General features: G+C 44.6%; 1 protein-coding gene across 15 annotated transcripts in view; it reads right to left on the minus strand.

Annotated features, from left to right (window-relative positions):
• NFIA (nuclear factor I A) overlaps window positions 1-13071 on the minus strand; it is a 284426-nt gene that overhangs the window by 121720 nt on the left and 149635 nt on the right. For all 15 annotated transcript variants that reach the window (XR_005774321.1, XM_040408390.1, XM_040408397.1 and 12 more), the window contains exon 3: window positions 4670-4735. Coding sequence is in view for 14 of the 15 variants with exons in the window: in XM_040408390.1 (XP_040264324.1) it covers window positions 4670-4735 (66 nt within the window). In the remaining variant the exon portion in view is untranslated. The remainder of the gene's footprint in view (window positions 1-4669; window positions 4736-13071) is intronic.

Below are 13071 nucleotides of genomic sequence, written 5' to 3' on the forward strand. Positions count from 1 at the left end.
AATTAGCGCCTCCAAACAAAGTAACAGGGATGGAAAGCTGCCTTTATGGCTTAGGGTTGTAATCAGGACCCCAGGACTCTGAGGGAAGGTCTTAGGGGTCACATCGATGTTAACAATAGGACATGTGAACATTGTGGATGACTGAGAAATCCGGATCACAGCAGGCCCAGAGAGCGGAGTGTTTAGTTTCAGAGTTATAAAGGAATGTCAGAGATGCTTCTGCAAGTTCAGTCTTATAATCGGAAAGTTGTAAAACCGGTTTCTCATTCTGCCGCTAAATACTGAGGAGGACAATGGTGCGCTCTGTGGCCGCCGAGCTCCGGGCTCCGAGTTCCTTTAAATGAAATCCTGCAGTTCTGCTGATCTTAATCTTGCTCTTTAGTTTAGAAGAAACAGCTAAGACGTCCAGATAATCAAGACGTCGGGTCAAATGGAAATTCAGGTTACAAGTCTCCTTATTGTGAGATTCTGTCCTGTAAGTTACACTCATAAAATACCGCGCTTACTCAGCACAGGAGCGGCATGTCAGGGAAGTGAATGGGGTATTTAATCAGGACCAGTAATCTGACCGCCACATAGTGGACCGAACATAATTACAGAAAAGAAAGTAAATCGCCAGGTAAGTTTAGACAATCTGAACGTCACCAGCAGAATAGTGAGTGCAGCTCTGGAGTATAATACAGGATCTAACTCAGGATCAGTACAGGATAAGTAATGTATGTACACAGTGACTGCACCAGCAGAATAGTGAGTGCAGCTCTGGAGTATAATAAAGGATGTAATTCAGGATGAGTACAGGATATGTAATGTATGTACACAGTGACTGCACCAGCAGAATAGTGAGTGCAGCTCTGGAGTATAATACAGGATGTAACTCAGAATCAGTACAGGATAAGTAATGTATGTACACAGTGACTGCACCAGCAGAATAGTGAGTGCAGCTCTGGAGTATAATAAAGGATGTAATTCAGGATCAGTACAGGATAAGTAATGTATGTACCCAGTGACTGCACCAGCAGAATAGTAAGTGCAGCTCTGGAGTATAATACAGGATGTAACTCAGGATCAGTACAGGATAAGTAATGTAATGTATGTACACAGTGACTGCACCAGCAGAATAGTGAGTGCAGCTCTGGAGTATAATACAGGATGTAACTCAGGATCAGTACAGGATAAGTAATGTATGTACACAGTGACTGCACCAGCAGAATAGTGAGTACAGCTCTGGAGTATAATACAGGATGTAACTCAGGATCAGTACAGGATAAGTAATGTATGTACACAGTGACTCCACCAGCAGAATAGTGAGTGCAGCTCTGGAGTATAATACAGAATGTAACTCAGGATCAGTACAGGATAAGTAATGTAATGTATGTACACAGTGACTGCACCAGCAGAATAGTGAGTGCAGCTCTGGAGTATAATACAGGATGTAACTCAGGATAAGTAATGTAATGTAACTGGTTTCTCACAATGCCATCCATGTCATGTTAACCAGTAAACAGTACCTTCTCCCAGTGCTATGTGACTGTGTGATTAATACAAGCTCTTTTTAAATTAAACTCAGCCCAGTCCTTCCTTCTGTGGCCCCCAGCTATACACTCCCTGTGCAGCAACCACTACAGGAGAAATGTAGTATTGCATGTTGAATGGCTGATCAGGTAATAAATACATGGACAGGGGTAGAACCTCTGCTTGCTGTCACCTCCCCGCTGTAAACCAGGGACCCCTCCTTCCTGTATAATATCTATAGGCTCTGATAGGACCTACATAAAGGGGTTGTCTTCATCCATGCAATGTATAGGAGGCCATGTCAGGTTCTGCAACTCGTAAAGAACGACTCAGAAAAGTGCAGAATAAAGGGAACCGTTATAGAGAGCAACTTGTGCCTCATTCAGGAGCGTAGCTCTAGGGGAAGCTGCAGCTTTGGGGCCCTGACCCAGAAGGGGCCCATCCAGGAGGAGACCTTAAGGATTTAGTCAGGGGCCCCTCAACAGTATTACACAATGAAATGATATACAGTATAGGCAGTATATAGACAACGGATGGAACAGCGGCCGGCCTGGTCTGAGAGCGATCATTAGTAGCCACAGGAATGGGGGCCGCATGAAAGGAAGGGGGTCGCCAAAAAATTACTGTGGAATGGAGCCCCATTAAACAATTTGCTGTGGGGCCCAGTCATTTCTAGCTACGCCACTGGCCTCATTTATTCCTCCGAGACAGTCCCTCGCTGTAATGCGCTGCAGGCAAATTACACTCAGGACTGAACTTGTGTAAACTTCTCGGTTATCACATCTGCAAGAAGGATTTGATCCAGAGCCCTGAAGTGGCGCCTTCAGCCTATAGTGGGCGCTGTCGGTCTACTTTTCATGGGTGTGGCCACATCACCGTTACAAGCATATTTGGAATCTACCCCCGAATGTTACTGTGACTACAAGAGGCGAGATATGTGCAGAATAAACAGCCTTCTGCTGCATAAATCACAGGGGAGCGGAATATTAGAAATTAGCATGCCAGCATCCGGGGGGCTTTATAAGAGGCTGCACGTAGATTTATTGCCACGCGCAGAGCCAGCACCGCACAACCGGGCATGGAAGCTGCAAACTGCTCCACAGCGAACCCAACATGAAGAAACATTAGATTCTCCTGCGTGACATTGACGAGCGATGACACCGGAGAATGGAGGCATTAAAGGGAATGAGACGTTACATTGCAACAAACATCCAGAACAGGAACTTACACACAGTCACAACACAGCTGCTCTAGAAAAGCATAGAGTCCAATCCATATATCTTCTCCTGAGAACCCCTGACCCTCAGAAAGCTGAAAGATGGGCTATTCCCTAATACATTGTGTTAACAGTTTGCAGCACTAAATAGAGAGCATGTTGCTTTACACTGCATGTCATCTTTTTTTATTCTAAGGTCAACCTGCTCATAAAATAAGTAATATAATGTATGTACATAGTGACTGCACCAGCAGAATAGTGAGTGAAGCTCTGGAGTATAATACAGGATGTAACTCAGGATCAGTGCAGGATAAGTAATGTATGTACACAGTGACTGCACCAGCAGAATAGTGAGTGCAGCTCTGGAGTATAATAAAGGGTGTAACTCAGGATCAGTACAGGATAAGTAATGTATGTACACAGTGACTGCACCAGCAGAATAGTGAGTGCAGCTCTGGAGTATAATAAAGGATGTAACTCAGGATCAGTACAGGATAAGTAATGTATGTACACAGTGACTGCACCAGCAGAATAGTGAGTGCAGCTCTGGAGTATAATACAGGATGTAACTCAGGATCAGTACAAGATAAGTAATGTATGTACACAGTGACTGCACCAGCAGAATAGTGAGTGCAGCTCTGGAGTATAATAAAGGATGTAACTCAGGATAAGTACAGGATAAGTAATGTATGTACACAGTGACTGCACCAGCAGAATAGTGAGTGCAGCTCTGGAGTATAATACAGGATGTAACTCAGGATCAGTACAAGATAAGTAATGTATGTACACAGTGACTGCACCAGCAGAATAGTGAGTGCAGCTCTGGAGTATAATACAGGATGTAACTCAGGATCAGTACAAGATAAGTAATGTATGTACACAGTGACTGCACCAGCCAGGCTCGGACTGGCCCACAGGGGTACAGGGGAATCCCCTGGTGGTCCCCTGAGCAAGGTGGGCCCCTGAGCAAGGTGGGCCCCTAGTCTCCCACCCCTGCACAAGCGGCACATAACACAGTAGACTTACTGCACTACATGCATATATTCAATGTACAGCACCTCAACCAGCCTATGTTCATATAAAAAAAAACTTGTTAAATTATTTATTATATTTGAATGTATCCGTACGGTGGGCCCCCAAAATAAATTTTACTGGTGGGCCCTAGGTACCCCAGTCCGACACTGGCACCAGCTGAATAGTGAGTGCAGCTCTGGAGTATAATACAGGACATAACTCAGGATCAGTACAGGATAAGTAATGTATGTACACAGTGACTGCACCAGCAGAATAGTGAGTGCAGCTCTGGAGTATAATACAGGATGTAACTCAGGATCAGTACAGGATAAGTAATGTATGTACACATATAACTCCACCAGCAGAATAGTGAGTGCAGCTCTGGAGTATAATACAGGATGTAACTCAGGATCAGTACAGGATAAGTAATGTATGTACACAGTGACTCCACCAGCAGAATAGTGAGTGCAGCTCTGGAGTATAATACAGGATGTAACTCAGGATCAGTACAGGATAAGTAATGTCATATGTTCACAAAGTGTCTCTCTCTGCAGACTGAGGTTTGACATCAATGACTGATACCTAGTTTCTCCTGCAGTTCATTTATTTCAGGGATGCCCAAACTATTCCGTAGCGGTTTACAGACATCATCATCACACTGTCCCCAGGAGTTCACAATCTATGGTTCCTATCACTCCGTTTTTGGAGTGTGGGAGGAAACCGGAAAACCTTGAGGAAACCCACACAAACTCGGGGAGAACATACAAGCTCCATGCAGATGATGTCCTTGGTCGGATTTGAACCTAGGACCCCAGCGCTGCAAGGAACCAGTGCTAACCACTGAGCCACCACTAACCACAGAGCCACCGCTAACCACAGAGCCACCGAGCCGTTCCACTGCATTTACTAAATACTGAAGGGACTCACCATTCTCCGGCTGGTCCTTGATATCAGCCTCGCTGGGGTGGCTGGGACTCTCTGACAGACTTGAATCTGGCAAAAGAAAATAAGGACATTTTAGAATCTTCTTCTGAAAAAAAGTTGCAACTAATTTCTAATTTTCCTTCACAAAAACATTGTGACCCGTTCCTGTGGATATTCTTAAAGGGGAATTACCAGGAGCGATATTTAAAAGACCCATTAGTGTCATCAGTGATTAAAGGGTTGTCCAGGATCAGAAAAACATGGCTCCTTTCTTTCAAAAACAGCACCACACCTGTGCACAACTGTAGAACTGTCTATTGACTCCAATGGTGCTGAGCTGCTGTACCAGACACGACCCATGGACAGGAAGGGGGGGTGCTGTTTTTGTTTTTGTTAGAAAGCAGCCATGTTTTTCTAATCCTGGACAACCCCTTTAAAGCTAGAAGCCTGAAGCATGTCTTCTTCTGTGACCCTATGATAACACTTACTGCACTCTATAACCGTGCACGTCCATGTCTGTACGTATACACACATAAATCAATTGTCTCCATCAGATGTATAAAGCACATTTTTAAAACCTGGAACCCAGGAAGTTTTGTCACGAGGACGTGGAGCAGAGGAGCTGCAAACATAATGCGAAATTGCTCGAGCCAATAAAGTTCTAATTAATGAAAACGTTCTAGCGCTACAGAGGAGGAGGGGGGGAGATGACGCCAGACTACAGGGTTCGGTGGTAGTCTGTCACCATAGAGACTTGCAGACTAGTTTGCATAGGAGCTGGATACACAAAACGGGAGCAGATTTTCAATCACTTTCATTTGCATCATTTTTATGGTGCATTGCAGCAATAGAATATTGGTTGCAAAAGTCTACACGTCCACCACTAAATGAAAGATACTTAAACAACCCCCTTGTCAGAAATAAAATATCACCCTCTAGGTACAAGCTCCGTCCATGTCCAGATGATTAAGGAGCCGTCATGGTTTCATAGTCCCACTGTGCGCCAATGTGTAAAACAGTGCGAGCTGTCAATCATCCGGGGAGGATGAGGGTAATAGGTAATCCGATGAATAGATTAATATCTGCCCATCCATAATGAATGCAAATGACGGATCCGTATTGGAAGCATTTCCATGAAATCAATAGCATTACTTAGTGCACTGGGCTCGGCCGCTCCCATTGACATTGTGCGGAGAGTATTAACTCATCTCCCAGGAGTCATCGCTTCCCTGCAGGAGCCGGTTCAAACCCCGGGGATTGTCCGGAGCTGTTCGGCGTTTATCTCTGATCATCTGATCATGAATATCCGGAAATATCTAACATAACGTAGAATTTACAAGTGTGCCATCGTAGAAAACAGCTTCATCATCCTGAAAGGAAAAGTACTGCTGCTCGGGTGGTTCAACTGCTTACATGTTTAATATATCTGCTTGCAGTTACTGAATAGAAACATCCTTGTTTATAATCAGAAGCGAAACCCCATCCTGATCATTATAGTGCACCTGGACGCAATCAGAATGCAATTCAAAGCCTATGACTGTAAACAAGGATGGTCCTGTTCACTGACAGCAAGCACAAACTAATGAGAATGGAGGCACTCCAGACTGATAAATGGTTGCAAACTATCAGGGCAGCACAGACATTTGTGCGGCTGGAGAGTTACGTTCAAAGCAGATTGGATGCAACTGTAGCAAACTCTCAGCTCTTCATGGGGTTTTTAATCATGGGGTGCAAAGGGCAATGATGCCATTCACTGGCAGCCAGCAGACATCTTGCAGCTGGTGATCAATGCATTCACAAGGTATATTAGAATTCTTTATAGAATTTCTATTATGGGACATTTAAAGGAAAATTCCACTTTCTTTTAAAAATAATTTAATGCTTTGCAGGTAAAACGTGCAGTAACTTTCCATATACTTTGCTTTAATCATCTTGTATTGATTTTGAGTTACGTAAGGTTTTCTTCTCCATTCACGTCTCAAGCTAGATTCCACTAGTTTCCTGAGAGCAGTGCATTGTGGGAGCTCAGAGGACAGATACACTGTTGCAACTGCAGTACAAGGTCACGTATTGGGGGAAGGGGGGGGGGGGTAACTTCTCCTTCCTAGGACAACCAACAGAAAAAGAAAATGCAGCTTTGGATGTGACTGGAGCACAGAAATGTATTTCGTTACCATTAGAAGAAAATTTATTAAGACTAAATTTAAGAATTCCTTTCAGAAGTCTTCTTCGGACTAAGTGACCCATGGATCGCCACGTGACTGGAGATGAGTATTCGTAGCGCGGTTTGCTGCTCCGATATTTTTTGACGCCCAAATGAGGATTGTGAATTGTAAACCCTCCCCGACCGACCGTTGCTTAAACTCGTCACCTCTGGTCGTAAATCTCTGGGGTTATTTTGCCATGACCGGCTGACTTTTGGCACGTCGGCAAGCGGTGGCTCCTGGCCATATTTTGCTGCACGCTGCAGAACCCACATCTATTGGACGCTGGGTGCCAGATGGCTGCAGGCCGAGCGGACGGCGGAGAAAAGAAATGCATCTAAATGAGATCATTTCATCCCTTCCAGGTAAAGAACAGCGCACCTAAGAAGAAAGCACCGGATCGGGGGATCCCAGGGGTCTCTGCATCCATCCGGGCCTCTTAGGCCTCTTTCACACGACCGTATGGCTTTTTTAGTGTTTTGCGGTCCGCAAAAATCGGATCCGCAAAAAATACGGATGACATCTGTGTGCATTCCGTTTTTTGCGGAACGGAACATCTGGCCCCGTACTATCCTTGTCCGTTATGCGGGCAATAATAGGACATGTTCTATCTTTGAATGGAACGGAAATACGGAAACGGAAGGCATACGGAGTACATTCCGTTTTTTTTTTGCGGACCCATTGAAATGAATGGTTCCATATACGGGCAGTATACGGAACGCAAAAAAACAGAAAAAAAAATGCGGGCCGCAGCAGATCGCGGACCCATTCACTTTAATGGGTCCGCGATCCGGCCGTTCCGCAAAAAGATAGGACATGTTCTATCTTTTTGCGGCACGGAAGTACGGTACGAAACCCCACGGAAGAACTCCGTAGTGCTTCCATAGGGTTCGGTTCTGTGCTACCGTTCCGCATCTCCGGATTTGCGGACCCATGCAAGTGAATGGGTCCGCATCCGTGATACGGAATGCCCACGGAACGGCGCCCCTGTATTGCGGATCTGCAAATCGGCAACGGGAAGCACACGTTCGTGTGCAGGGGGCCTTAGGCTGAGATGTGGGCCCTCACAAACCAATCCAAACCTTAGTTCAGTTCTGTCTGAAGACTACAATCCTTCACCAAGAGCTCTGCTTGCTGACAGTGAACAGAATTCACCACTTTTATTCAGCCTGAATATCCAACCTGGATGAATATTTCTCCCAGCTGAAGATTTGTTACAATGGTATCCAGCCTAGTTAATCACACAGCAATGGCACATCTCCTGATAATGTTACAATGTATCAATGGAGATAAAATGTATCAGTTTTGTCAAAACGTGACATGCGATTAGATTATGCTGATGGTACAGTAGTATATAGGCTGTTTAGTCCATAGAATGTGGAAGAGTATTTTATAATATGGGCGTTTATTCCTTGCTAAACCTCTGATAGGATCAAAGTGATTTTCGGGTACAAAGCTCCAAATCTTCTGCTTGAAAACCCAGCCACAGATTGAAAAGATTAAATTCTTTCTGCCTGCAGCCACCATGAGGGGGCGCTTATGCTCTTACTGATGACAATATATTGAGTTCAATGTATGCTGTGAGCTCCCCCTAGTGGTGACTGAAGAATCTGATAATTGGTTATGTGAATGGAAGAGAGGATTTGGAACTTTGTATCAGATAAAAGGAGCTATAGACAATAGGAAATAATTTCCAGAATTTTGGTTCTATTTAGATTTTAAAAAAAATAATATATATATACACTTGATATTAAGCATGGCAATGATTATGATGAAAACTGGTAATTGGGATAGTGATGGCTCCCATAACCGGATGCAGGACAGACCTTTCCTTACAACTTGAATATGGTCTTTGCCCATAGAATGATGAGATACAATTATGGATACAATGTATCAATAACAATTTAGCTGTATTTAGCTTGTATCAGTAACAATTTGGCGACACAATTTCCAGACAGCCCAATAGGTATTCCCAGCAGCGTGCCTCGAGTGGGCGCAGCGCGTCCTGTCCAGCAAGATGTCTCTTTTAACGTTGCATATTCAAATAAGAAGCAAACAAAAAATAATGAGCGATTCAGACAAAAGCCGCAAGCGTACAAAAGAAGGGGGGAAAAAACACCACAAGGATGTTGTGCTGAGAGCTGGGAAAATATGGGAAGCCTTTGTTACTTTTTATATACTTTCTAAAGGGGGATAAAATCCCCCAAGAAAAAAAAAAAACGTAATTGACTGAACCCTTCTCCCCAGACAAAAATAAACACACCCCCTCGCTTGTTTGTATGGTCGTCAGTAGATTTCTATGCAACAGCAGCTAAAAACAAAAGAAGTTTAAGATTCTCAGACAAAATGCAGAATCTCCCCAAACAACGAGGAGGGGGGAGGCCGGAGACGAGGGCGGGGGAGGGTTCGAGGTGGAGGGGGGGGGGGGGTTCTTTTAGAGAGGGCCTGACAGCACATTCAATATGGTAAGCATCAAAAGTCCCCTCACTAATTAAATATGCATCGGCGTGGAGTTTTTGATCGATGCGAGGCATGGATCCGATGACACACCTGCAAAAATCCGGAGCTCAGAGCCCCGAGGAAAAGGGGGGAAAAAACTCCAGCGCTCGTCTTATCTCTGTTTTCAAAGGCTCTCGATTTCTTTGGCGCAGAGATCTAATTTAATTCTCTCACCCCTTCTGCAAAGTGGATTAAAAAAAAAAAAGTCAATACCGTCTTTGTGCGCCGCGCAGGAACACACCGCGCTCCTCTCATTCAATTTAGGTGTGACCTTTCGACCAAGGTAATGACAACTGTCTGGGAGTGAGGTACGGCCGGCGGGAGACGGGCAGCACCCTGGGCTACGGCAGGGCGCGGGAGAGAGCATCGGATTCCTGGAACCTGGCACATTGTATCAAGGAGAGTTCTGCAACTTTCTAATACAATTAGCGCTTTGGTTCCTTACCATTTTATAGATCTATGCTTGCTGTCGGTGAATGGGATCATTCTTAAGTAGTCTACATACAAAAAAGGTACGGCGTAATCTCTGTAAGGCCTCATGCACACGACAGTTGTTTTTCTCGGCCTCCGTTCCGTTTTTTTTTGCGGATAGGATGGGGACCCATTCATTTCAATGGGTCAGGAAAAAAAATTGTGATAGTTCATCCGTTTGTATTCCGCGTCCGTTGTCCGTGTTTCCCTTCAGCAAAAAAAATTGTGCATGTCCTACTTTTTTCACATTTGCGGACAAGGATAGGCATTTATTACAAGGGATCTGTGGAAAAAAAACGGATCCTCCCAAAAAAAACGGATGCCGCATCAGTTTTTTTGGGCAGACGCACAATTTGCGGACGCAAAAAACAACTGTCGCGTGCATGAGGCCTAAGGGTCCATTCACACGTCCAAAAACGTGTTTTGTGGATCCACGGATCCGTGGATCCGCAAAACACGGACGCGGCAATGTGCGTTTCGCATTTTGCGGACCGCACATCGCCGGCACTAATAGAATATGCCTATTCTTGTCCGCAATTGCGGACAAGAATAGGACGTGTTCTATTTTTTTCAGGAAACGGAATTGCGGACCCGGAAGTACGGGTCCGCAATTCCGTATCCGGGCAGCACATCGTGCTGCCCCATAGAAATGAATGGATCCGCAATTCCGTTCCGCAAAATGCGGAATGAAATTGCGGACGTGTGAATGGACCCTGAACCTCTTTAATCAATGGATAGAGAAAATATCTACAACTTAGTTCCTCATCATTTTCTGGATCTCTGCTTGCTGTCAGTGAATGACATCATACACGCAAAAGATACTAAGTATAGTCTCTGAAAATCCCTTTTATCACCGGATAAAAAAAATATCTGCAACTCATCATCATTTTCAATATCGCTGCTTGCTGTCCGTGGACGAGATCTTTCTTATGCAGTCTACGTATAAAGAATACATGACAATTTTCTAAAACTTTCATCTTTGGATAAGGCTAAATGCACACGACCGTTGTGTGTTTTGCGGTCCGCAAATTGCGTATCCGCAAAACATGGATGGCGTCTGTGTGCGTTCCGCCATTTGGCACGGACAGCCATTAATATAACTGGCTATTCTTGTCCGCAAAACGGACAAGAACAGGACAGGTTATATATTTTTTTTTTTTTGCGGACCACGGAACGGAGTGCTGTCCGCATTTTTTGCGGCCCCATTGAAGTGAATGGGTCCGCATCCAAGCCAAGCAAAAACTGCGGCTCAGATGTGGACCAAAACAACGGTCGTGTGAATGAGGCCTAAAAAAATATTATACGACTCCATTCCTTGTCATTTTCAAGACCTCTGCTTGAGGGGACTTCTTGTTTGCTTCCAGATGCCAAAACCTGTACAGACCTTACATTTCTTACAGCTGAGGGTTTGATACTATTGTATCTGATCCAAACAATTCTCTGTGTGAGTTGAAAGCATCAGCAACGTCCCTAGGCCTCTCCTGCCTGCAGCCGCCATCTCTGCTTGCTGTCAGTGAATGGGAAGCTTTACTTTCACCATCCAGAAGAGTATAGCTCTAACATGTCATACAGCATATAACTCTAAACAATCCATCAACCAAGTACAAATCGCTCTCCTGCGTGGGATAGTTTGCTACAGTGTATCAGCGCAGGTTAAATGCGTCAATCTGGAGTTCGGTCTTAAAGGAATCATCTAGACTGGATACAACTGTAGCAAGCCCTCAGCAGTGACAAACATTAGGCCTGTGCAGATGTAAATAAGAATCGTTCCCTGCCAGTAAGCAGAGATCTTGAAACAATAAGTATATTAGACAGCAGCAGAACTTTTCATGATTAAACTTGATGGAAAACCTGGAAAATCCCTTTAATTGGGTAAATTTATCAATTGCTAAACGAGGATGAACAGAGCCGAGTGCAAGTCTGTCTCAAGAAGGAAGAAAGGGAAAAAAAGGAGTTCAAAAGTGCACGGCTCGTCTCCTCGTTACAGCTGACAACCGCTGATGTATCAATTACTTTGCGTACTTTTAGCTCTTGAGTCGAGTGTCGCCCTAACAGCCATGGCGGAAGGAAAGGAAACTCGCGGCTCCCTGTGTACGGTTTCTTCATCTATTTGCCGTCTTCTAGCACTGCCACTGTGCACCCCAATCCTACAGATCCGAAACGCGATATACACCCATTTCTCATACAGCCCAATAGCCCAGGGGGGCTGCTGGACTACTGGAGTCCTGGCCTTTGAGGGTCTGCATTCATATTGAGGGAAGCCCTAAAATAAAAGGAATTTGACACACTAATGATACAATGTATCATCCAGAATAGTCGACTGATACTTTACACGTCACGAAGCAAAGCTGCACCATAACCAAATATTCACGAACATATGTTACCAGTCTTTATATGTCAGTATAAAGGCAGAAAATACACAAAAAGTAAAAAAAAAAAAAATCTTCTCTTAATCTCACTCTTTCCTTTGATCCTATTCTCTGTTCAATAAATAGAAATAATTCTATCCACGTCCCAGAAAATCTGCCATTATCCTTCTTCGTTATCACAAACCTTAGATCTCATCTGTGTCTGGCTGTCAGGCAACTGCCTGCAGCAGCAGCCCTTCTCCATACGGCTACTTTCACACTGGCGTTTTGGCTTTCCGTTTGTGAGATCCGTTCAGGGCTCTCGCAAGCGGTCCAAAAACGGATCAGTTTTGCCCTAATGCATTCTGAATGGAAAAGGATCCGCTCAGAATGCATCCGTTTGCCTCCGTTCAGTCACCATTCCGCTCTGGAGGCGGACACCAAAACGCTGCCTGACGAAGCAGAGACAAATGATGTCTTCTACAGCCATGACGCATCCGTCTTGAACACCACTGAAAGTCAATGGGGGACGGATCTGTTTTCTATTGTGCCAGATTGTCAGAGAAAACGGATCTGTCCCTATTGACTTACATTGTGTGCCAGGACGGATCCGTTTTCTCTGACACAATCTGGCACAATAGAAAACGGATCCGTCCCCCGTTGACTTTCAGTGGTGTTCAAGACGGATGCGTCATGGCTGTAGAAGACATAATACAACAGGATCCGTTCATGACGGACGCAGGCGGTTGTATTATGGTAACGGAAGCGTTTTTGCAGATCCATGACGGATCCGCAAAAAACGCTAGTGTGAAAGTAGTCTTACAGGTATGCCGACCCCCAAGCTATAGAGTAGCCTTGCTATGAGATAATAAAAAATCGTATT

The sequence above is a fragment of the Bufo bufo genome, chromosome 9 (genome assembly GCF_905171765.1).
Source record: "Bufo bufo chromosome 9, aBufBuf1.1, whole genome shotgun sequence".
Taxonomy (NCBI): Eukaryota; Metazoa; Chordata; class Amphibia; order Anura; family Bufonidae; genus Bufo; species Bufo bufo.